At 47.6% G+C, this 26,329-nt stretch overlaps 1 protein-coding gene across 1 annotated transcript; it reads right to left on the reverse strand.

Moving 5' to 3' along the window:
- Window positions 1-2,125: 2,125 nt before the first annotated feature.
- LOC149336312 (uncharacterized) lies at window positions 2,126-26,135 on the reverse strand. Its single transcript, XM_089552812.1, has 11 exons — window positions 26,116-26,135; window positions 22,999-23,212; window positions 21,019-21,274; window positions 19,720-19,855; window positions 18,101-18,271; window positions 17,234-17,386; window positions 15,537-15,816; window positions 13,525-13,685; window positions 10,415-10,761; window positions 8,031-8,376; window positions 2,126-2,465 (listed from the first exon to the last, which is right to left on the reverse strand). The coding sequence occupies exons 2-11, from the start codon at window positions 23,207-23,209 to the stop codon at window positions 2,151-2,153; spliced, it is 2,376 nt and encodes a 791-aa protein (XP_089408938.1). The 5' UTR covers window positions 23,210-23,212; window positions 26,116-26,135; the 3' UTR covers window positions 2,126-2,150.
- Window positions 26,136-26,329: the final 194 nt, after the last annotated feature.

A 26,329-nucleotide genomic window follows, 5' to 3' on the forward strand; every position in this document is an offset into this window, starting at 1 on the left:
TATTTAGGTTGTTTGGCCCACCACATGTGCACTACCCCTAACTGAAGGTTGACCTGTGTGAGTTCTTTTTTTAAGTAGCAAACAAGAGAAGCAAGAAGTTAGCCTTGGTGAATTTGAAAAAGAGTTCGTAAAAGGGAAGAAATTCTCCAGGCCTAATTTTTCAAACCTCCGCAGCTTAATCAGCATGATCTCCTAAATTAATGCAAGCGTTTAGTTATTACCATTGGTCATAGCTTTTCTCTCATGTATATTTAAATCTTGCGCCCCGGGCTTTTAATAATGTTATTTTACTTGTATAATTGTAGCCAAACAAGACACTCTGGTGCTTTGGAAGTGTTAAACTAAAGATAAATGCTTTGTTGGTTGGTCTAAAAAAGCTGTACTAAGATATTCTCCTCTCTAGGATAATATGAACTAGCAAAGAAAGCCCCGAGTGCCGATTATCACGCCGAAGACGTCAAGAAGGCTCTGGAGCGACGCACGAAGTGCCAGAGCTGTGAAAGGTTTGCGCGTTTACCAAGGCACCCACAACAGAGCAATTAATAAAACAATGGAATATAAAATGTAGGAACTGAATGAAAGGACTTCAGAACCTCAATCTCGCACTCTCCGGCAGGTAAAAAAAACAAACTATCTGTGTAACACTCAAAATGGAGTCTAGCCGAACTGGCATACACTCCAATTAAAAACCATGTGTTCTAAGATGTCCGCTCAACAAGTGCGAGCGAAACACAAAAACTGACAATAAAACAGATAAAAGTTGCGAGGAAGGCAGAAAGCTCGAAAGTGTCGCTCAATCAGGCTATGCACTAAGTCCGGCTGTGGATCAGCCTAGACTGTAGTCTGCCACGGAACAAAACAGTGCCAGATTTAGTTCATGTACAATGTCTGCCTGATGTACAGGCTCGCAAAGATGGTCTTTATGTCCAAGAAGCCAACTTCATGTGCATTCATTATAAGCATCAGTAATTCCTGGATTTGAGTTTGCCTCTTGCAGCGTCTCATTTGCCTCGGGAGATGGCGTCAAATGCGAAATCTTGAACTTCTAAATTTTATTAAATTTCTCTGTGTTCCTCTCCAGCTCACCTTTTCATATTTGATGAACGGGACACAAGGACAGTGCAAAATATTGTTGCAATATTTCTTTGATACTGAGAACTAATAAAAATTTGGAAATCGTCTCGTCATTTTATTATGTTTGTGAACAAGTGGTACAGCCATCCTAGAGAACTTTTGGCGCGGTTGCAACGCAGCAAATGAAGCCGGGAGATGGCAGCCACTCGGCCATTCGGCGTTTTTATTCAGCTTCGAATATGACGATATGCTTACAGAATAAGCGGCGGACAAATGTTCGCTTGCAGTTGCCACTACAAGCTAATGTCACCGAAACATATTTCACTGCAGCATCCGAGATATCAAGTTTCCAGTGAAAGCATATAATTTCGCAAACTACACAGTGTGCTGCGTCAATTCATATCGTAAGAATGCACAGGGTAAAAGTTGGCTTAAGAGGTAAAATAATGATGCCGAAAAAGGTATTGTATAAAGGTGAATTAAGAAACCAACTAAAAAATATATACTGTGCTGGATGTTAGGAAGTGAGTTATAATGCAGTACCCGTGAGCTCAAGCTTAAGAGCAAAATGGACAAGTGGAAAGCTGCTGATACGCACTCTCGTGTCATCACAATCTCTTGTCAGTTCAGTTGGAAACATGCAAACCAAGTCAGGTTGGCAAAATGACACTGAGTGCCCCTGAACCAGAAAACAGCCATGAACGAATCCGATGAAAAGCCCCTTTGAATTCCTTTTGTGTTTTGGGCGCACTTTTTGAATTAACACACTGGACGAAAAAAATGATTTGTAAGAAAGACGGCTACAAATGTATGAGAAATAAGAGCCCTGCAATAGCCACAAATAAAAATACCTAAATGCTCATCAAGTGGGTCTATAAAAGTCAGATTGGCAGCTAGCCTAGAAAATAGATGACACAGGTAAATGGAGATCTCGGAAGACGCTGTTGCCCTGCTGTCAGTTATAAGGTGGCTCGTGACCAAGTTCTCCGGCCGGTGACAAGTTTGCGTAACAATGTACAGCACTTGAGCTTTACTGTTTCCCGAGGGGTGCATGCCCCTTTGAGAAATAGGAGCGCCTAGATGTCCATGACGTCGGTCACGCTGAGGTAAGAGCAGATGCGAGCCTGCAAATCCTTGCCTAGCTTGTCGAATCTGCACCTTCCCCTCGGATGAGGGCGACAGACTATCTTGGCCTTGACGACGCCCGTGAAGATGAAGTAGTTGAGAGCCAGCCTCCTGCGGGCCTCAACGATCTGCTTTCTGGCACGAGCCTCGTCGCCTTTGCGCAGGTCCATCAGGACATTCGTGGAGTACTGTAGTGTCTCAAAGGCAAGGGCTTCTTTTTTATCATTGGAGCCATTCACAAAATGAACTGGTTGATTGACGAGCCCCTGCGTTTTTGAGAAGGTGTAGTTAGGCAGGTTACGTGCGCACAGAACTCAAAACGCCTTTGCACAAAAGCCTGGAATCAGCGATCTGCTGCCAATCGAGTTTCATCAGAATTTACATAATAAAAGGAATTAATGCACAGCGAGGTCTTCTTTTGTAAGTGACTAAACCCGTTCGTGCCGCTGCGGTGGCTCAGTGGTTATGGTGCTCAGCTGCTGACCCGAAAGACGCGGGTTCGATCCCGGCCGCGGCGGCTGGAATTTCTTTGGAGGGGAAATTCTTGAGGCCCGTGTACTGTGCGATGTCAGTGCACGTTAAAGAACCCCAGGTGGTCGAAATTTCCGGAGCCCTCCACTACGGCGTCTCTCATAGCCTTAGTCGCTTTGGGACGTTAAACCCCATAAAACAAACCAAACCCGTTCGTTGAACAGAATTTCATGCGCACACGCGCTCGCACGTATGCAATGAACAAAAATTCCAAACACTTTCGCTTTCTCTGGCTGGAGGCGTGAGGGGCTATAGCTGTACCCGGTGCCATCCCACCTCCCCAGCGTTTATTCTACCATTTGATAAGTTAGGTTGGATTTACTGTATGGCAGCCACACGTGCATAATTGAAGGGGTACGTGCTCGAGCGAAGAAGACGGGCCAGAACAAAGAAACACACGCTGCATATACAGAGCGCTCTGTATATGTGGTGTGTGTTTCTTCGTTGTGTCCCGTCATCTTCGCGCAAGCACGCACCCGTTCAAAGATGAACCAGCTCGCCAAACAAGAGTTTTACTTAAGTGCACAATTACCGCTGCCTAGTCCTATTAGCTACGATATTCCGGTTCAAAATCCTGCGATAACCTGTGGTTAGTACCTGGAAGTAAGCTGAGTGTGGCGCAGGCTGAGGTAAGGAGCGTTCTGTTGGCACCCGTCCGGGAACTTCATTGCGACCTTCACTGAGTTTTACTGCGGTGACCTCACTCTTTCATACAGAGCAGATCATCAAAATTGAATACATGACATTGGAGTTTTGCAACTCGAGCAATAAAAGAGCCCTCATCAATTTTCCTGAGTATATCTGACTCGAAGACCTATGGATATGACGATACACGGCACATTCTTGAAAGTCTCCTAGGCAAACGTGGGCAGCATTCTTCTTAAGAGGCCAAGGTGGGAACGGCTGAGTTACAATGCGGATGGCTACGCCCTTTACTCCGGAGAAAGTGTCTTTTTAAAGCTGCCGCTAGCAAAACCCCCACATTTTTCTTAGGCTCTGAAGGGGCAAGAAATAACTACTGTTGTACAGTCCCGGCATGAAGAGTGCCTTCTCTCAAGGTCACCTGGATCCCGTGACTGCACGTAACATGCTGTAGACAATGCCTGATCTCCGGACCAAATGAATAATACGGCTGGAGCCCACTTAGATATCCCCAAAGCGACAAGCGGGCAACCGCTACGCTTAACCAGAGGTGTGAATTTAACTTATACATTGTCAGTTCTCATTACCAGCTGTTTTTTTTTTCTGGTCAAAACAATGGCTGGCCAAAGCTGTACTACAGTGCAGAGCACCCATGTCCTTAAAAGCGTACATGCATGGCCGCGATGGTAGGATGAAAGTCTCTTCAATGCCTTAAAAAACGAACTAGGCACTGTGGGATAATCATGGTGCCTTATTCGGCTTGGTATCAGAAAAAATGGCTGAGGCTTAGCTAAGGTTAAGCCTAGTCAGATGCGAAGCATATTGATGGCTAGGCTTGGTAATACATGGCTTTCTTTGGTTGAATACTTGGTCATTTTAATACAACCACTAGAAGTGTAGCAAGGATTGCCGTGGCAGCTATATACGGGATCATCGGTGAATTCAATGCAGAGTGTACAACCGCTGCCCCAGCACCGGCTACAACATCATTCTTGGCACCCATGGAAACACCTGGCCGCCTCGTAAGTGCCCGGAGAGCGAGGCAAGCTCAGCTTTATACCGCTGCTGTAGCGTCACGTGGTCAGCTGCAGCGCCTCTGATGTGGAGCCTCCACCGCCGCGGCCGACTGCGCGAGCCGGCAGCCCATCTCTCCTCTGCTGTGACGTCATGTTGTCACGTGGTCAGCCGCCGCGCCTCTGATGTGGAGCCTCCACCGCCGCGGCCGACCGCGTCAGCCGGCAGCCCATCTCTCCTCTTCTGTGACGTCATGTTGTAACGTGGTGTCACTTGGTCACGCTAAAGGTCAATGGTAGCTCCACCGCCGCGCTCGACGGGCTGTAGTGTAGTTCTAGTAATATGCTTCGCATAAAAGTGGTAAGGGTTTAACGTAGTTAAACCGAGTAGACGTGCGGAATCAGGTGTTCATTCTTCAATTGAAGGATGACATTTCAGCTCCGCATTATGGGTATGATCGATAGCTTTATTGAGTTAATGCCTATATATGCAGTATTGATCATTCTCTACTTTACATTCATTAATAGCTGGGAGCCCTCATACCACTCCTGGCGCATCGGTGCAGCGTTTAAGAGCTGCGCCGCTGCCCTGCGATAGGAGGTGCCACCACCGGTAGGGATTGTGCGACCCATGTTGCTCTTCCCGAGCAACCTCTCGCGACCAACCATTAACTGCCAAGTTTGCTCACAATTCAATGGGCAGCTTGTGATGACACAAAGTGTTTCTTGACATTGGTGGCGGGACGGCCATCTCTTATTGGTTGCAGCACGTCCAACGCTCCCCAGAAACTAACCCGACTTTATCCGAGTTACTCCGAAAGCAGAAGACAAGATTCTTTCTCGGGGTTGGTACGTCTGGAGTAGTACTTTCGGACTAAAAAGATGATAACCTAGGTAGAACGCATGACCTTGTAGAGTTGTACAGGGCCTGTCATGTGAAAAAGATCACAGGAAAGACATAGAATCCGACAGGGCCCTCATCTCTTGGAGAGAACAAAACCAAAGTCTGCAGCTTTGTGTCTCGTTACACTGGCTGACGAAGATGGAACTGAGTGGCAAAAGATTCGTTTAAAGATGATTAAGATGAAGATAGCCTGTAATGCGTATACGGTTAGAGACGCATGTGAAAAGATGCTGCTACATTTGTTTTAAAAATACCGAAAAAGTTCACGAAAGCAAATAAATGACCTAGCAAAAGAAGGCAGACCACTGTGGGCGGCGCAAAAAAGCACGAAGAATCAATTTCGACTACCTCGGAGCCTTTGACATGCCCCGACGTTCTATAGTACACGAGAACGTTTGCACTTGGTATGACCACACAGGCACCAGTGTAAACGGCGGAGAGATAGAGCTGCGTGCTTAGGCACCCGACTTTATCGGCGTTTAACATTGGAAGAGGAGGAGGAGGGGATGCGATGGGGTGAGGTCAATATCTTCCTACATTGGGCTCGCCCAGGCCTCGACGAAGTGACTGCAATTTTTTTGAGTGGCTGAGTAAGTTGGTTATGCCGGTGCCATTTGCACCAATAAAGGGCCAAGAAAAAATCGATGTAAAATAAAAGCATTCGGGAGGCTTAAAGTTCTTTTTCGGTTTGCCACTAACCGAAGCAGAAAACGCTCAATATACATAGTATGCACTGAGGCCGTTGGCTGCGCACTGAACTATTTTTCTCATGAATCAAAGTTCACAGATGACTCCTAGATACACGTCCAATTTGTTGACTATCGTGGAAGAGAGAGCTGCAAGACGATTTCGTGCGCTACTCTCAGACCTTCTGACCCGTAGTGAGAGACGCCTCTGGCTTGAAGAAGATGTAGCCTGGGACCGAAACTTGCCACCGTATAAGGACAGGGCTGAGGTCGGCGCTGCGTTTTTTTGAAGCTATATGCGTGCGACTACCTCGTTCTGTCTCGACCTCCTAACCTCTCCAGTCCTAACATTGAACGAGCAGTTTCGAAGTTGGTTGCTGTCAACAAATGCATGCTAACAGAACCGAGTCAAAAAGGTGAACGAGCCACCGATTACAACCAACCGTGCACAGTACGTGTACAAATGAGGATAAAAAGGAATATAACTTTTGCATCCATTCCCCCTCTTCTAAACGTTAATTTTTATAGACAAACACCGCTTTTATAGAATTTTCGCCGTAAAACTAGCCGAAAAAAAGCAATTTCACAAAAACGATATAAACGCTGAGAAACAAGACAATTTTGGTCATAAATAAGCATCGGAAAGTTCACGGCCTACATGTAGCTAACGAAAATGTGCTCTGGCATTCCTATAGGGGACTGCGACATACTTGGCATGTGCTCAGAACTGTACTACGTTTCCCTCTAGGAACAAGACCTTGTCACTCTTGTTTGACAGTCACATACTTCAGCAATAAAAGATGTTTAGCGCTGTGGTTTCGCTGACAGCGCCGTAATGCATAAAGGGCGCTCATGACGGCTTTGTGTGCCAGTCATTTTGACTCTAGTCTTCAGTTCTGCCGCCCCATCATTCGCAGCTGAACCACCATGAAAAAAAATGGCTGAGGCATAACTTGGTTAAGCCTGGAGAATGCGATGCATCATCGTGTCGCGTAATTTGGAGGCGCACAACCACAGCGACGGCGCGAGGTGGGCCCTCGTTTCTCCACTGTCGTGACGTCATCGTGTCACGTGGTGTGATGTCATGTATCACTTGATTTGGAGGCGCACAACCACAGTGACGGCGCGAGGTGGGCCCCCGTTTCTCCACTGCCGTGACGTCATCGTGTCACGTGGTGTGGCATCATCGTGGCACGTGATTTGGAGGCGGACAACCACAGCGACGGCGCGAGGTGGGCCCCCGTTTCTCCACTGTCGTGACGTCATCGTGTCACGTGGTGTGACGTCATGTATCACGTGACTTGGAGGCGCACAACCACAGCGACGGCGCGAGGTGGCCCCCGTTTCTTCACTGTCGTGACGTCATCGTGTCACGTGGTGTTACGTCATGTATCACGTGATTTGGAGGCGCACAACCAAAGCGACGGCGCGAGGTGGGCACCCGTTTCTCTACTGTCGTGACGTCATCGTGTCACGTGGTGTGCCGTCATGTATCACGTGATTTGGAGGCGCATAACCACGGTGAAGTGCTGAAGTGGTAGCTAAAGTAGTATGCTTCGCATAAAACGGACACTGCCAGACACCAGTCTACTTCGAAGAGCTAGTGCTTGTGTCAAGGAGGGCAGTGGCGGTGGTCCCATACTACGTAGATTACCGCTATGTATCATCTGCACAGTTTGCTGCGCAGACCCTTCCTCACCCTGAACTGACCAAACCCGCAATTCTTGGTTATGGTGCTCGGCTGCTGACCCAAAAGACGCGGTTCGATCCCGGCCGCGGCGGCAGAATTTCTTTGGAGGAAAAATTCTAGAGGCCCGTGTACTGTGCGATGTCAGTGCACATTAAAGAACCCCAGGTGGGCAAAATTTCCGGAGCCCTCCACTACGGCGTCTCTCATAGCCTCAGTTGCTTTGGGACGTTAAACCCCATAAACCAAACCAAACCAATTCTTTGAATGAAAATCTTGTCTCAGTCTTAAGCATTCGGTTCACTCCAAGAATATTTTACCCCGAAACAGGTGAAAGAGTTCTTGAGGCAAGCGAAACAACCACTCACCCTGTTGCGCCTCAGGGCGTCCAAGATGACGTAATCTGAGGCACGGTTGCCATCTTGAAGATTAATATCCACGTTGGTGAGAAAACGGTTGCGAGGTACGGCTTCCTTGAGTTCTCGGCAGACGGTACGAAGCTGCGGGAATCCGGCGGTGTCTTCCTTGTCCAGTTCCACTAAAATATTGTTTAGCATGCGGTTCTGCTCCACCAGTCGGGCCAGAGCCTTGGCTGACCTCTTCCTGAACGTAGCCTTGTGTATCTCGAGGACAGAGACGCTTCGATTCTGCTCCAGCGAACGCAGCACGCTGACGATGCTGTTTTCAGGCCAGTCTAGGAACAGGCTCAACTGCCTGCATGGAACAAACGGGAGACGCTTTGAACATGTACGCTATAAACTAGCGGCACTAACTTCGGGAAGCATAGCACTACCGCGGGCGAGTAACTACTGCCAGCGAAACACCAGCGAAATCAAAACAGAAGAAAGAACTTATAAATGATACCAGTCACTAACATATTCAAGACCGTCACGAAATTTTCCCTTGACTTAAGCCGTCGAGTGGCATATGAGACTATTTTTCGCTCAAATAAAAGTTTTAAAATGCCACATAAAAAGTTATCCTAAATTTCTGTTCTTTGATGCTTTCCACCGTTCTGAGTTTACGTATTTTGTTTATGCGTTGCATATTGCAATCACTCAGTTCAGCCTTTGGGCGCGGCCGGGCAGCCACCAAACCACGTGACGTGACGTCACGACAGCCGGAGGAAAAGCTGGGCCCCAACTCGCGCGGTCGCGCGCGGCCGCAGCCACCACCTGACTCCCGCTCCTCCCGCTAGGGGCGCTGCGCCGGCGCGTGACGTCACGGAGGAAAAGCTGCTAAGAAAATCGAGTGCCGCCAAGCAATACCTCGCGCAAAAAGACCGCGCAATATGCAACGCATTCTTGGCTTAACCAAGCTAAGCCTGGACATCTTTTTTTTTTGCTTCATACTTCAGTCTGAGCAAACATCGGAGCAGATTCAATCCATCTTCTCTTGTCCAGCAATTGAAGCTGCTAACTTGACTAGAATTATGCATGCCGATTCGCTGAATACAAGCGCTGTTATTATAGTTTACAGTTGGTTTGGTTTGGTTTGTGGGGTTTAACGTCCCAAAGCGACTAAGGCTATGAGAGACGCCGTAGTGGAGGGCTCCGGAAATTTCGACCACCTGGGGTTCTTTAACGTGCACTGACATCGCACAGTACACGGGCCTCTAGAGTTTTCGAAAGCAGGGAATTCTAGGGGGCGTTGACGTAACATCACGCGTGCTCCCACGAAGGAAGCGTAAGGAAGGCATTTTGCAGACAGAATCGTCACTCCCCGAGTGCTCCCTCCCTATAAAGTTGCTGATAAATGAGCGGCTGCCAGATACCGACGAACTTCCAGCGCACAGTCGACTTTCCACTGAAACCGTGCGAACTCTTTCTCTTATATATTTTTCAAACGGCACCTAGGATGAAGAGCACCGCTAATACAGTTGAGTCACTTCCAATGTACATAAAGATTAATGATAGGTTGGGCAAGAAAAAGGCTAACAAGTGAGGACTAGACGGGACGGAACATACAACTATGGTTTATTCGAAGAATAAGCAAGTTTACTTACTTGTACCAGAAAAAGCTCAGATTGCAAACTAACGCAGATATGAGAAAAAAAAGGAGTCACGACAACGCGCCTTCGAGGAAACAAACTTGGCTATTGTAAATTCGTATCAATGTTTCAGTGATAAAGTCTGTAGCTCTTGATAAAATACGCTTCGACAAGTTCTCTTCCTGTTGTCTTTTTGCACACTTTCGCATAATCTTGTTTTGTTTTAATAAACAGTTGCATTTGTGCGCCAGCAGTGTTTCGATAGGTGATGTTGCTCCTGGTTTTGAATTGTCCTCTTATGCTCAGGTGTCTATCCGAGCTACAGGCTGTATCAGTGAACCGTCGATCGGACTTTATATTACTCAAGTACGTTCCTTCCAAGGCACGCTGTCGTGGCTCCCCCTTTTTCTCATATCTGCTTTTGATACCGTTCTGAGCCTGTGCTGGCAAAACTAACCTTCCTTGTTCTTCAAATAAACCTCTTTACGCTCGCGTCGTGTTCTCCTGACTTCTGAAGGTCTTTATAGCTCGAATTTTCGATTGCCATGAACCAACTTGCCCAACAACGTTTACTGCTCAACTTGTGCTTGCATCCCGCCATATCTCCAGCCGCTCCAGTGATCGTCAGTGAAGCGAGGGAGAGATGCGAGTCTAATGCGGCTTGGGTCCATGCGCGCTGTAGGGGCGAGTCACGGCCGTGATATTGTTCGAAACCCAACGGCTGCGGAGGCATTAAAAAAAACAAAAACGGACGGTGCCCACCTGACGGACTTGGTCTTGCCGAGTGCATCGACTAACTGTTCGACGACAGAGTCTTCCACAGTGCTGTAGCAATGAATGCACACTGAAGTAACGTTCGTGCCGGTAACCAGTGGTTCCAGGAGGATGGCTGCTTCTTCTGCAGTGCGCGTGCCCAGACCCAAAAGGTAGTTAGAGATTCCGAACAATCCTCCGGCTTGCGAGATACACAACGGGTGCAGGTCGTAGCAGTTCACTTGGACGCGTGAGGAGACATCGATCTCTCGGAGGATGTTGAACAGTGTCGATAGAAGGAACTGCGGCAGCCAGCCGCTCAAGTCGAAGGCCAACGTCTCCAGCGTAGAGTTCACCTTGTTAAAAAAAGCATTTATTACCGGACTCTGGAAGAAAATGCGGTAAAGAGCGGACACGCTCATGCATTGCGGTAGCATTAGAGGGGGGTCCGAAAGTGAGAGACAGATTATTTCGGCCATTTGAAAACTATAGATAGACCACTATGCAGTTTTCATCATCATCATCATTATCCTGACTACACCCACTGCAGGGCAAAGGCCTCTGCCATGTCTCTCGAATTAACCCTGTCCTTCGCCAGTTGCGGCCACCATATTCCCGCTAATTTCTTAATCTCATCTGCCCACCTAACTTTCTGCCGCCCCCTGTGCCTTCTCTTGGAATCCACTCCGTTACCCTTAAGGACCAGCGGTTATCTTGCCTTCGCATTACATGCCTTGTCCAAGCCCACTTCCTCTTGATTTCAACTAGGATATCATTAACGCGCGTTTGTTCTCTCACCCATTCCGCCCGCTTCCGATCTCTTAACGTTACACCTATCATTTTTCTTTCCATAGCTCGCTGCGTTGTCCTTAACTTAAGCTGAACCCTCTTTGTTAGCCTTCACGTTTCTGCCCCATAGGTAAGTACCAGTAAGATACAGCTGTTGTATACTTTTCTCTTGAGGGATATTGGTAAACTGCCATTCATGATCTGAGAGAACCTGCCATATGCGCTCCACCCCATTGTTATTCTTCTAGTTATTTCCGTCTCATGATCCGGATCTGCGGTCACTACCTGCCCTAAATAGACATCCTCTTACTACTATGACTTTTTTATTAATTAAGTTATCTGTAACGAAACTATATTTACCGCTGAAAAGTGGCCGTTCAGTTTTGTACGTGAAACAAGGTTTACACAATTTTGAGGGATAAGCTTTTTGAGTCGGAAGAGCGCTTTTTTTTTTGACATAGTAACTTCAGAGGCGTAGCACATCAGACCACAGCTAAGACCTGTTAACTCACTGGCTAGGTAGCTTATATGGAATTGTTAACTTTTTAGCTATTACTATAACGCTCCTTCATTTTGAGAGCCGTTTAACCCACCGGAATCGATATCAACATCAGTGTTAAATATTTCGAAAAATCGGTTACCGTCCCCGCTGTGACCCAACATATTTTGGCTACATTGCGCCAAAATGCATCCGTTTTCGAGAAGCTTGCAGGCAAAGAAACCTCTCCAGTGCAAATAACTCATCGAAACAGCCGAAATTTGTTGAGCCACTGCGCCGAAGGTAAGCGCTTTTTCGAAATTCTAAAAAAAAATACGGAAATTACATACTGTGGGCTCCACTATTCTCAACAATAAACTAGCAGTAATAGTTAAAATGTTAACTATACAGTATTAGCTAACCAGCCGGACAGTTAGCACCTCTTAGCTGTATTCTTATGCACTACACCGCTGAAAATGTTATACCGAAAGAAAGAACGCTTCTCAATCAAAAAGCAAATTTTTTAAAATTCTGTAAAATTTCAGTTGACACACGATGTATATGCAATAGGGGTACCACCTTTGTATCAATTTGGCGATAATTGTCACTTAGACATTAACCCTTAATGGCCCGAAACTACTCCGCCCGTTTTTTTTTTTCACAATTTGTAAGCACTCGTTATTCACTGTACGCCGGCTAATGGGTTTCAAAGGTTTCTTATACCCTACGGTTTCTTGTATCTTGTACACCATCGATTACGAAACGGGAAAAGAAGGGCGACGGAATAACTTCCAAACGTTGGGTTTTCCGGTTCACGCAAGCATGTCAAAAGTGGCAAAATTTCCGTCAAGTCGCGTTTCTGTGGGACAGTTTTGTTTGATCACATCATCAGGACGCCATAATGTCTGAACCACAGCGACACGTTCGGTTGGTTTTAATTACGCACTTTTGCCGAATTGCATTAGAGAGAACAAACGCCCGTTAATGATATCCTAGTTGATAGATAGATACAGAGAGAGGGAAAGGCAGGGATGTTAACCAGCCAATCAAGAGGAAGAAGTGGGTTTGGGCAGGGCATGTAATGCGAAGGAAAGATAACCGCTGGTCCTTAAGGGTAACGGAGTGGACTCCAAGAGAAGGCAAACGTAACAGGGGGCGGGAGAAAGTTAGGTGGGCGGATGAGATTAAGAAATTTGCGGGAATATGGTGGCCACGGCTGGCGAAGGACAGGGTTAATTGGAGAGACATGGGAGAGGCCTTTGCCCTGCAGTCGGCTTAGTCAGGCTGACGATGATGACGATGATTAGTCGTATACACTTTAATCTTTAGCTATACAGATTTCAGGTAGGTGTATTTCATCTAGACATTTCTCTAGACATATTTCATGTACGCTAAAGAAATTTTTCAAAGCGCTGCATGGGTGCCGTCATATTGCTCGTCTTAGCGTCATAGCGCGAGCTTTTCAGATCTGTTCTGAACAATCCGCACGGCAAATATCCACACAGGCATACACGCGTTCGAAAATTATATTCATGTGCGCGAAGTACAGAGTGGCTGGAGTGCTGTTCTATGATGTCACTCATGAAAATTCGCCTCTGCGGGCTCAGGCAAATACAAAAGACCTGCTGGTGCACAGTACAAGCCATTTCGATGGGTGCGCTGTCCTATCAGTAGGCATCAAAGCGCATTATTGGAGGTTCCTTCCGTGGTTTGCACGGTTGTTAGACACTGAGGACTACTTCAGTTATTCGGCAATGGTTCTTTACTGTACAGCGGACATCCGACGCAAATGTGCTAATGGTCGTGCGCCTAAATACTGAGTATCAAAATAACAACGATGTATCCCACTCACTTGGAGCGCACCGACCAGGGAGCAGATGGATGAGATGGGGATATCGTTACTCCTAATGTCGAGCACCCGCAGACGAGAGTCGCGCCGAAGCTGGGATGCCGCGTTGGTAGCGAACACCTCGTTCAGGCCGCACAAGAAGATTCTGAGCTCCACCAGGACGCCTGTGCGGAGAGACAGGGACGGTCATAGCTGGCGGTAGGATATGCCGTCCTTGGGTGTTGGCGCGCAACTTGAGACAAGGACTTTGGAAAACTGCTGCTGACCCGGGGAACGTAAGGTTTATTTACCTGACTGCAAAACTGCTAACTCCATAATTAGGAGTCGCAGCACCGTTAGAGTTTAGGCACATAAAACTTAGGAAATTAATGAAAACGCAGAGACAAAGAAACAGAGCATAAGAGAGGATTGACACAATGGGTGATTTTTTTTTTTAGCCTTTAAAGATTTTTATTATCTCAAGAGCAGATGCGTTGGTGTGGCCTGTTGAGATGACAAGAACGCGGACGTCATGTAACTCAGGTAAATCAATACCGGCTGTGTCGTAACTGCATTTGATATGGGTGTCCATATGGACGTCACTCTGTACTAAAACTGTGATAACTGCCTGGCTGGGGTGATTAGTGTTAGTTTCCAGTACGTCACTTCTGCCGGCGTGCAGTCTGCATCCGCGCTCACTGATCGTGGAGTCTAGTATCGGGATCCATAAAAACAGGGGCACCAACTGATCAAAGAAATTCAGCAAGAAAATGGAAAGACGATTAGGATGGGCGCTAATGCAAGATTTGAGCGCAACACTTAACGTATTTTCACGCCACCTGCCACCCCTGGAAGGTGGCGTGTTACGCTGCTAGCCACCCTACGGGATCTTCCCGTGGAAGCCAACTTCCGGTTGTCTGTTCCTCCGCTCTAACATTGGCAAGTAGTAGCAGCGCGAAACACCACCTGTCTGGTGGCGTGTTACGCCGACTACGCCAACGACGCCACCGATCGCAGGAACGTGCACCTAAGAGCTCTGCTTTAAAATCTTCTACAGCGTTTCTAACAAAATCGTTGCGGAATACAGCACCTTATTAAGTTCTCCGTACCGCCGCAAAAAAATTTAATGCATGAAATTCAATTGCCGGTCCTTTGAGCCCCGCCGGTACGCGCTAAGTATCTTGTAACAGAAAAAGAACAAAGAAAAAAAACAATGAGAGTACTACTCACTCCTTTCTACTCGTTTTGTCCCCAGTTCGTACCCTATATACCTTTTCCATGTGGGCTGCGTCAACCTTTTCATGAGGTTGTATGCTTTTCTCTCCGGGAATATTAGTAAGCCTCCATTCATGCTCTGAGGGAACCTGCCATATGGAGGCTGACGAAAAGGATTAAGCTTAAATTAAGGACAATGCAGTCAGCCATGGAAAGAAATATGATAGGTATAATGTTAAGAGACTGAAATATGGCAGAGTGGGTGAGGGAACCAACGCCGATTATTTACATCCTGGTGGAAATCAAAAGGAAGAAATGGTCTTGGGCAGGGCATGTAATGCGAAGGCAATGTAACCGCTGGTTCTTAAGGTTAGCGGCGTGGATTGCAAAAGAAGGCAAGCGTAGCAGGGGGCGGCAGAAAGTGGGGTGGGCGGATGAGATTAACAATTTTGCGGAGATACGGTGCCAGCAGCTGGCAAAGGACAGGGTTGTAATAAGGGAGTAATTACTCATTGACATCCACCCAAGCGCAGCCAACGGCTACAAAGGAAAGCTATACAGCTTTCTCAGAAACTTCGTAGTTAAAGAAAATTTCGTCCTGGTCCGGGGTTCGAACCCGGGACCCCCGCTTCACCGGAGCAGTCTACTTATTACAAATCTACTCCACCTTGGGGGATTCTACTAAACATTTGACCAAAGGACAGGGTTAATTGGACAGAGATGGGAGAGGCCTTTGTCTTGCATTGGGCGTAGTTAGGCTGATGATGATGATGATGAACCATTTTATGAATCGTGTGGAGAGGATAACGTGAAGTTCTTGCCTCCGATAAGCGCGGCATAAGCCCGCTGCAGACGCGGTTCGCACGATGCGCTACCGAAGAATTCGAGGCTTTCCAGGCAGGTGGTGGGTTTAGGCGGTGGCGACACAGCGGCGTCGGTCACACTCGCGTACGAAGGCGGAAGTCGAGTCAGGGCGGCGGCCATGGCCTCGATGTCCTCGGCGAGGATGGCAAAGAAGCGCACCATGAGGGACTTGAGGCTGGAGCTCTGTACCGCAGCCCGCAGCACGGCTGAGGGAGTGTGCTGTTTCGTGTCACCGATCTGCCGCCAGAATGAAGAAATAAATGCAGGAGGTGTATTGGGAAGATCGGCTTCGCGGATCCACATTTCAAGACGACGAGACCGCCGTTCGCGTCTTGAAGACATGGCTGCACCATAAGTAAAAAGTCCGGTAGAAGGCAGGCAGGCAGGCGTGCCTTTGCTCATCGGTGGCGCAAAGCCATACACAATTTGAAAAAGATTACATTCAAATGCAATCTTCTGCAGGCATACGGCTGCATTCTTTGGAAATTTCATTTTTTATTGAACATTGTTCGAGGAAAAAAATAACGGACGTCACTTTTTGCAGACCTTTGCTCGAAAAAAATTAATTTGGATCTAAAACTTAATGTTCGAGATCCACTGGTGCACTGTGTAGTTCGCACAGCAATAATTAGTCCACATATATTTGTTTAAAGATGCATGTAGTTAGGGGATGAAATTAAATTTCTTCTTGATTAAATAATTCTTGCTTATAATGCCTATAGTTATTGCATACAATTAAATTTCTTGCTTATAATGCCTTCAATTTACGTCTGGCAACACCTCTTCATAACAGACCCATCCTTCAGGCACTCGTCTGTCTATGCGTCCACATCGTTGAAGCTAACAAGAAAGTCTTTAGATTACTGACAATGCCCCTACAGATGTGGAATGGCAAATGATATATGGGCAATTTGAAGTGAAAGGATGGGAGCCATGTGCATTTTAGAACCGACACAAGTAAGAAAATATGAGTAAACAGGTTTGGAGAAAAACAGTGTGCTCCAGGCAATACTTTAGATATTGGGTAACCAGGTTGATACACCAATGCGAAAAATGGCGGTCACAGCACAAAAAGTGATCTGAGATTAGAAAATGGCGGAACATGACAGTTTCGGCTGGCGGAGGACACAGCTAAGTGGAGAGATGAGAGTGACAACGGTCCAGTAGTGCAATTAACCTCACTGACCATGACGACGAAGTGAGATCTGCCCATGCTTCACCTTTTCAATACTCGCTCTCCTGCTTCGGTATGGCTTTACTCGTTCTGACAGCACCATATCACGATTCGCTCTCCCCTGGCAGCCTATTCATGCGCCTATGAATACTAGGAGTAACTTTTCGTTATTTAGCGGGTAAAGTCATCACGGCAAGTTGCATGATACCTCTTTTTTGTCGCGCCAACTAGTGACTTTTAAAATGACGGGATGAAATGATGGAGAGAATAAACAAAATTGAGTTGTGAAAGTTACTCAAGATGAGCATACAATGTTTCAGTTCCAACCGTGGATTTCATGCGTGCATAGAATACTGAGCACTGGTGGGACTTTTGAGGTTGCAGTGTTGAAGGGGGTAGCTGCATACCTAGCGCCAATCAGTGCCCAGTCATAGATGACAATCGTCAGTGCACATCAACAAATCCTGCCGGGCTCCTTACCTCCAGGCTTTCGAGAACGACGTGGTTTCGGAGGACATGTGCGAGAGCTTCGCCCTCCCGTGCCATCACGAATTGTTCTGTCAGCTCGAGGGTCGTAACTGTCCTGTTTTGGGCCAAATAGTCCAGGAATGCAGCAGCATCCTCATCTTTAGCCTGCAGAAGCATTAAGTCCGTGTGAACAATGCATAAGGCCTTTATATTTTCAGGCAACGCACGCGAAATAGACACAGGAAACACACAGCTGCTGGGAACGCAGAAAGTTTGCATTCATCTCGCCTGACTTACGACAGGATTACAAGTCCCTCTGGGTAATAACTTATCGCCTTTATTCTTGTAACTTTTTTTTTAGCATCGCAATCTTGAGGCAGTCTCACGTGCTCTTCTTTCAGTTCAAAGAGCAAGGCGGCGCCTGCTTGGGTGTTCCACCGTTCTTCAGAGTCTATAGAAAGCTATAGAGCCATTTTTGCATTCAGAAACCTCAAATATACTTTTGTCTTCGGGTATATGCGCACTTGTTTCCTAAGCGCCATTGTCTATTAAGCGCCTACTAAGAGCTTTTGTCTACTAAGCGCATTTGTCTACTAAGCGCATTTGTCTACTAAGCGCATTTGTCTACTAAGCGCATTTGTCTACTAAGCGCATTTGTCTACTAAGCGTCCGAGTATCTAGTTCTTCCGACCATAGTGCATAAATTGCGTAAAGCAGCGCCAAGCTTTTGCCCTGAGGAAGTCCTCTCAAGCCCTCAATGCAACAATAAAACAAATCGAGCGAAACCAGTGCGCTAGTTCCTTACTGGAGTCTATGTATTGCGGAATAGCAGACGCTTACACATATACAAAGTAAATCACTGCATGTTGGGCGCATTACCTCCACGTAGTTCAAGGCGATGCACTTGACAGTCGTGGTCCGTAAGAGGTAGTTGCCCAAAGTATGCGCCACGTCCTCGTCAGAGAGGACGCGCAATATATGCAGCGTGTGGAGGACTGGAAGGCAGATCACCGAGTGGGACCACGTGAGCACATCGATCGGCTGCTTCTGCTTGAAGAGGGAACACGAGAGAGTGAGAAAAAAAGAAAGTCATCCACTGCTAAGCTTCGTGGCGCGGCGCGCTAATTTCCGGCGAAAGACATTTTCCTGCACCCTGTTACGCGCTGCTTCAGGAAGTGTTTGTAAGCCGCCGATGCTCAGTCTGGTTCTCGACCCGATAAGATTGATGATTGGTAGCGCAAACGGTAGTGCCTTCAGTGCAGCTACGATGACCTGACGCTGCTGAGCGCTGCGGTGGGTGAGATCTTCATCAACCATACCACTAGCAGGATTACAAATGGCGCGCTCGGCGCCTGTCTTTCTAAAACAGTTTTGGCCACTAAAAGTGCCTGAGCCCTGTATTTGGTTGTTCATTGTAATTTATGGGTTTAAGGGGGTCTAACGTTCTAAAGCGACTCAGGCTATGAGGAGCGTCGTAGTGGAGGCCTCCAGAAATTTCAACCTCCTGGTGTTCTTTAAGGTGCACTGACATCGCACAGTACATGGGCCTCTAGGATTTCGCCTCTGCCGCGGCTGGGGTCGCACTCGCGTGTTTTGGGTCAGCAGCCGAGTGCCATAACCACTGAACTGCCGCGGCGGACTGTTCGTTCTAGTAGCCAGAGCTTAACTTTTTACGGACAGAACAAAACGGAGACACGCCACAAAGAGCGAGCACTTTTTGGTATCTCTTTGCTTTGTATTGTCCGTAATATGTAGCGCGCTGCTGCTATCATGGCTGCGACTTGATTCTGAGCGTGGCGCTACTAGCTGATCCTTGCATGGAGAATTCTAATCACAGATTCGGCGCACTTCACTGATCAACGTTTCCTGTTATTTTCACAGCAAGACTATACCAAGGACCGATCGGAATCGCGTGTTCCCAAGGCAAAGTGGGAAAGCTCGCCGAGCCAAGAAGGCACCGTGGAGCAGCCAGGATGGCTCCAGCTAAACAAGCGGATTTGACCGGGAGTGATTGCGTCGAATGCCCGTTTTTGGTGCGCTTCTTTACAGCACTTCACTATCTACCGTCCCGTAGCAGACGTCACCGAGCGTGACCGGTTTGCTACGGCTGGGCCACAAGTGCTCGAAACACTGATTGGTGCGAGTACGGTTTGCCGGATTAAGGCGCTCGAGTTGTTGGACCACTCCAGATCTCCGATCGGAATTCACCACAACTTAGGCTTCGCGAATGCCCCCCCCCCCCCCCCCCACCATCTGCTTCTCCCTAGTACTTGCTTAGGCCCACGCGTTGGCTCTGGTGTTGCACGAGCTATGCTTTGCTACAATGGAAGCTCCGTAAAACAGCTTTCAACGTAAAAACGTATTGAGGTCTCTGGACCTCCGTCCGCGTGAAAATTAGTTTTATAATATAGTGTTAGCGTATGGGCTGTTCCCAGCTGGTTGAAGCATGACACTAACTCTATGCTGCAACACTCGGCAGACACAGCAGTACAGCTCACCGCGGTGGATTCGTGGATCCGTGCACCTGTGAACTCGACGAAGCCGACTCCCGCTCCTCCATTCTGCAGGGCATGCCATAAGATAGGCATCTCGAAGAACATGGTAGTATGGTGCATCACAACACGGGTCACGCACCTGCAGCATCGTAGTCCTACCATGAACCCTTCTGCACCGCAGGGTGGTTCTTCCGAATAACGTTTTCTGAAGTTAGCGCGAAATACGGACGAGGGACCGATGAAAGAACACGTAAAACATTCACGAGCGCTCGTGAATGTCTTATGTGCCCTTTCTTTCTGTCCCTTGTCCGTTTTCTGCGCTAACTTCTTCAGAAAATGCATCACCAACTAGCCCGGCAGCTTGCCCTCCTGTTCCGGATAACGTTTTAGAGGGAGCAAACTACAGGTCGCCCTCGGGAGCACCCTCAGTGGATGCACATTCGGACACCCGCCGGTAAAAATGCAGTATCACCTGGGAGCGCAACATCTGTCAGGACAACACGACTACGAGGTGGATGCACTAACCCCTTGGCACCAGATACAGTGGCCTAGAACTTACAGCGTTAGGCGTTCACACTCTCTCCTTAGTTTCGCGCCGTTGGCTTCGGCGCCCTTAAGCCGACTGCCGGGGAACCACAGTTAAAACTGCACTTTCGGGCACTCACAGTGTATTGATTTCACAAAATATAAACGAGAGAGAAAAAATAAGATGCACCTTCAAAGCACCCCCTGCATTCGACGCGGATGCACTAACCAGTTTGTCCCTCGGCGGTGGCCGAGTGGCTATGGCATTTACTACCCTATAGCGACTCAAATATGTGTATACCTTTGACCGCTATCTCATGGCCGCTAACCCTTGATTATTCTTATGAAAACAAAAACGAACTGTTTCTAGCCTGAACATGATGAAAAGCGTCGGAATCGTAGCTTTCAAATTCCTCTAAAAACAAATACTGAAAACAAAGCTCCTTAGATAAACCGCTGCTGACACAGGCATCCAGTCAAAGCGAGGCTGTTTCTTCACGTTTCCATCCCACGTAACCTCCTCCTGCTCCTCGTGATTCATGCTTATGCTCACGAATTCGCTCCAAGTCTGACTGTAGCAGTGTGGCAGTGCGAGCTAACCTGCACCAAATCACTGAATCTATTTCGTGTCAAAACACGTGTGGAAATAATGCCTAAATAAGCATAGCGTTGACAGATACATTTACAATAATAACAGTCTGTGCCAGTCTACAACATCGAAAGAAAGCAACACATGACGGGCACGACCTGCCCAGGTAGGTCACGTGCACTGCTCGCCTGTGCTGCCGCAGAAGCAAGTGCATGAGTAGGGACGCTCGGAGAATGTCGCGGCCGTCCGGGATGCTGCTCTCGGGCCAGGTGGATCCCTCCAGCGTCATTTCGCCCCACGTGTGCTCGCACAGCTCGATGCAGTTGCGACACAGCACGCGGTTCCACGGCTCGAGCTCGGACACGAGCCAACACTGCTTCTCGCCCGGTTTCCACGTGCAGGGCCGGTCGAAGCTCTCGCGGTCCCCGCCGCCACCTTGAAGCGCTACGCAGGAATATGTAAACGTACTGGCAGGGATTGGGTTCGGTTTAGGAGCCCCTGTTCGCAATACGATAGGTCGGTTTACTTTCGTTTGAATCGGAAGATAACCGGATAACTTCATGATTTAGCGACAGGTTCTGGACACCAAACGTACCGTTCAGAATCTGTATTTGATGCTTAAATTATTCAAGAATGTTCATATTTTGTGGTTTGGCTCCTGGGGTCAGACCTCCCAAAGCGACTAAGTCTATGAGGGATGCCGTAGTACCTACCACATGGAGTTTTTAATTGGCAGTGGCATTGCGCAGCACACGGGACTCTAGCATTTCGCCTCCATCTAAATGCGATCAATGCGACCGAGATCGCACCCGCGTCGTTCGGGTCAGCAAGCGAGCACCATAAATAAACACTCTCGTATTTGGAACCTTTCTTCCCTCGACAATGCTACTACTCTGGCAGCTACAATAGGGCGCGGTGTAACGCATCAGAATCAATATGATAACCTCTATCTTGACCTGCGGAGAATAAATGCTTAACGAACGCTTGATTCTGCAACAAAGCAGGTGGGAAAACATCATTATGACCACCCTTCTTTCATCAATACTTCAGCGTCACCTTGATAAGTGTAAGTGACCTCACATCAAGAAATATTTATTGGTCTTGCGGGCTGAAGTGAGAGTGATGACGTTCGTGTACTGGCTCTCACTTCACAATCCTTATCTCAGTTGAGAAATGAAAAAAAAAACGGCATCGTCACTTGCACATTGATCACCTGCGTTCCACAGGTGGCATCGGAGTGTCCCTCTTTTAAATACCTCTCATCCTTTTCACCCAGACAACGTTAATGTGCCGCAAGAGTGAGTGTCTACGTGTCTTTCTCTTCATGACGTCTCATAGAGTTTTTGCATAAAACTATTTATTCCGTTCGAGGATGGACAGCGCAATAACGTACGCACAGTCCCTGCAGTCTAAATCACGATACCTGCGAACAACTGCACCTGGAACTACTAATTTGAGCATTTATCAGGTTAAAACCACTGCAGGGAAAACGCCTCTACGTCTCATTTCTAGTTAGTCATGTGCTGTTCCAGCAAGGATTACTCTATTAAAGCATGTTCCCTGATCTCACCTCTATTCCAAGATGTTTGTAGCTGCAGCTGCCGGTTTCCTCGCTTGGTATCGAATCTCCTGTGCAGCCGCAGCCGGTTCCTTGTTTGTCTATTAAATGTAACGCTCATGTTCATGGCCTCTTCTTGATTGCAGATGGGATGAAATTAAAAGCTACGCTTCTGAAGGGCACAATGCTGTCACTATCTCCTAACGTGGCCCCTCTCACTTTCCTCTGCATAGTTTCTTGCGCGGTCTTTCATATAAGTTTCGTTTAGTTTGTTTTATGGGATTTAACGTCCCAGAGTGACTCAGGCTATCAGGGACGCCGTAGTGAAGGGCTCCGGAAATTTCGACCATCTGGGGTTCTTTAACGTGCACTGACATCGCACAGTACACGAACCTCTAGAACATCGCATCCATCAAAATTCGACCACCGCGGCCGGGATCGAACCCGCGTCTTTCGGGTCCGCAGCAGAGTGCCGTAACCTCTGAACCACAGCGGCGACCCTTCATATATGTTTCAAAGGCTACAGAAAAACCTATTACTTTGAGCTCCACTCATACCTGCATAAGAACAGGCTGGACGCCATTTCGCTATTTGAAAGTACTGTGCTTACCGGAGCCACCACGACGACCCTTGGGACCACGGGACGATGATGACGAGGCAGAATCAATCGATGATCCCATACCGAGAGTGCGGCCTAATTCGTTGAACATGTCGGTGACATCCTTATTGGTGGCTTTGGTGATCGTGCACAATCCCTGGAGTGTGCTTATGTATTTGTCAGTGACGACACCAAGGCGTCTGTCCTTCTGTGCCGTTGTCATGCTCTGCAAATCAAGTCGAAAAAAATGAAGGCGTAACGAAGATTCATAACGCCTAAAACTCCCATGAGCGCTACGTATAGCTCCAAGGTACGCTCAGACCCGAATTGACGTGCATAAAAAGTGATACAAGGAAGCGAGATGATAGATGAGAAATCGGAAATCTGCATTTCCTACCGCATTTTTTTAGGCTGCGTTGAGTCATTTACAACAGTTGTTGAAACATAAAGGAAGCACAAGATTACATCCTGGTTTCCTTAACAGCCATTCAACGATAGCGGATGACGTTAGCTGTTTTCGGCATTTTCTGAATGTAAACTAAGGCTGCAAAACGAAGATATAAGACACGTGCGTCACTTAACGGTAGACATTCTTTGATTTGCATGCATTCGTCGATTAACGTAAAGCTCAGTGACGTCATCACAGCGTGACCTCACCCCCACCTATGCAGCATTTTTTGGGGGCCAGAAATTAGCTCATTACGCCCCTAAGATGATACAAAGAGTTCTGTACCTTAATGCTACCTGTACAAGCTGTTAGGGCTCGTACTTCTTGATACTGCCTGCATAGAAAGTGCAGTTTCGTTCCCCCAATGCTTTTCAGTCGTGGCTCAGGTCATGATAATAGGCTTCAATACTTCTTGTTCTTCATTTAAAAGAAGTGTAAGTTCCGCTTCTAAAGCGGGCCCACGGTACTGAGGTCGCAAGACAAAATGTTTCCGGAAGTATCTGGTACTGAGCGACCACAATCGAAGCAGTTGACGACCACTGCGGGATCCCAACTGCCTGCGCTCACAGAAGATTCCTTTGGTTCTCCAGCATAGCAGATAATTAAACAGACGGATAAATGATATGAAAGTTTTTTTTAGCGCAACGGCCATGTTTCGCGAAACGGAAGCGCGTACAGGTAAGAGCACGAAAAGGATATAATGGGCACCTGAAAAGACGTATGAAACAGATTTTTTTACAAATGTAATGTACTATAAGCGGCCCCAAAATCACGGGTCGCTGAGCTCAGCTTTCGGAAGATGTGCTACATTGTAGTGTGCAATAATCTATAATGTGAACGTTTTCCTGCGTGCCGCATCGTTTACACCGCAGGCGTAATTGTCATCGAGAAATATGTTCTCAAAGGTGTTTTGATGCAGGCATTTATGCTCAGGATCAGTACATAACTGCCGTTGCTAGTTATATGCTGCTGATTTAGTCGACTATGTGAATGCATTAGGCTCTGCGATGAACGTGATTGTATGATTAGGCTATGTGAGCACCAAATAAACGCGCAAAACGCCACAGAGACCCGCCGTTAGAAAAAAAAAACGATCGAAGAAGATAAAAAGGTTCAGCTGTGCCATGCGCAAGAACTTCAATGCAGTGAGACTAAGGCCTGCTGAACCTGCTGAAGATAACCGCCCCAAGCGCTACGGTGAGGGCCTCATCTTTCGATCTGCTCTGAAGTGAGCAGCGCCGTTCGCGGAAGCTTGTCTACATCGCGCATACCTGAACGTAGGCCTAGATGCTGTACGCTCCGGATCCAGATGCGGCAGCGAAGCATTTCGGTCCAAGCTGCCTAGGTACGCGAAGCGTCCCGCGTCAAACCTCCGATTTTTGTACTTGGGTTTGACCTCCCAACGGCATTAAGGCGAAAGACTTTAATGCCTCATCGTTGTCGACGGAAGGTTGACAGCAGAGGTGTCGCGCTTTTCGGTTGGTCGAAATGGTTATGACGTCAGAGTGCGCGGATTCGAAGTAATAAGGTCACCCATGGATGCCTAACGCCTCCTTTTGGAGCAGACGACAACTAATAAAAAAAAAATAGTTGTCCGCTCAGACAAGGGACGTAAGGCGTCCGTGGGGGACCTCATTACATACCTTATTACATATTATTACTGCGAAAAGAGCCATGGATACAACAGAACTCATCGAAGCAGAGAGAGAGTCGTGCTAAAGAAGCAGTCAAAGTTGGCAGTCAAAGTGTGTAGTTGTAATGTGTGGTGGGAGTGTACTAGCACTAGTACAGCCCAAACAGTCTCACAGTCAATGCCAAACCGAGCGCCAGGAAAGGCGCACTTAAGCGCTTAAGAGAGCCAAAGTGCCCCCTGATTTTTTTTGTACTTGCAGTGCACATCAGTTTTACTTCCAAATATAGCCCACTGGTCAAGGTGCCAATGCTTCGTGACGGAAGAGAAAGAACGGCCGGGGCGACAGCAGCAACGTCAGCAGCAGCAGCAGCTGTCCCATCGTCGTAGCCTAACGCTTTACTTTGGTTTTCCAGTGGCAGCCATGAACACGTGAAGTGCATACGTAAACAGCGTCTTCGTAGTCCCGTATACCCCCCCCCCCCCTTCGTTTCCCAATGGTTCCGTGGTGTGCCGATGGATGGCGCCATGGCTCTTCACGAGACATTGCACCATCGCGTACCTTGTGGTATCAACAGTCGAGGAAATAGTTGAGGTCTTTAGCTATGCCAAATTATTGCTTACCATGGCACTCGAACATTCACCTCAATCCAAGGCATGTAAACAAAATTACGTTACGATGCTTAGCCGAGATCTACCACGACGCTTTCTGCTCAAAGCAACCGTGCAGTGTTCTTTCTTTAAGGCTCGGGACAAGGAATTAACGCTCTTGTAATAGTGTGCTGGAGCCCACAGCAACTACTGGAAGTCAAGGAAGCTCCTATGATAGCGAAAGGAGAGCTTCATATTAGAAAATGCTTCCGAAGTGCGGATTTCAACAATGAAAGGGCAACGCGAGACGCCTGTCTTTGGCTCTGTCGCCTTTCTCTGCTGCCTCTGCTCGCACTTCGAATAGCATGGATAGAAGGTGGGGTGCTATTTTACCACACTAACAGCTTCGACGGTAACAAATATATTCCTAAATCAAAATTGCTCACAGAATGAGGCTTACCTTTAACCTTTGCTGGTATAAGCCGCTTCGTTCCCGAGCCTTTGTCCGACGAATGTCTGCCGCATGCAAGCGTCTAACAAAAACTTGCTGATGCCACAAGCAGGGGTAATAGAGTCGAGTGGGCCGGTGCTGACTGTCTTTCGGTGGGCGTATCCACTAAAATGATGGCATCTAGAACTTTGCTGGGCACAGATTTGGAAGACTACGGAAGGCA

This window comes from Amblyomma mixtum, chromosome 7 (genome assembly GCF_055824585.1).
Source record: "Amblyomma mixtum isolate Tamu chromosome 7, ASM5582458v1, whole genome shotgun sequence".
NCBI lineage: Eukaryota > Metazoa > Arthropoda > Arachnida > Ixodida > Ixodidae > Amblyomma > Amblyomma mixtum.

Coding starts and splice junctions, on each gene's coding strand:
- LOC149336312 (XM_089552812.1), bottom strand. CDS start 23,209: ATGACAACGGCACAGAAGGACAGACGCCTTGGTGTCGTCACTGACAAA. Junction 15,817..17,233: donor TCGTTCTCGAAAGCCTGGAG/GTAAGGAGCCCG, acceptor TTCTGGCGGCAG/ATCGGTGACACGAAACAGCA. Junction 2,466..8,030: donor ACGCCCTGAGGCGCAACAGG/GTGAGTGGTTGT, acceptor TCAAAAACGCAG/GGGCTCGTCAATCAACCAGT.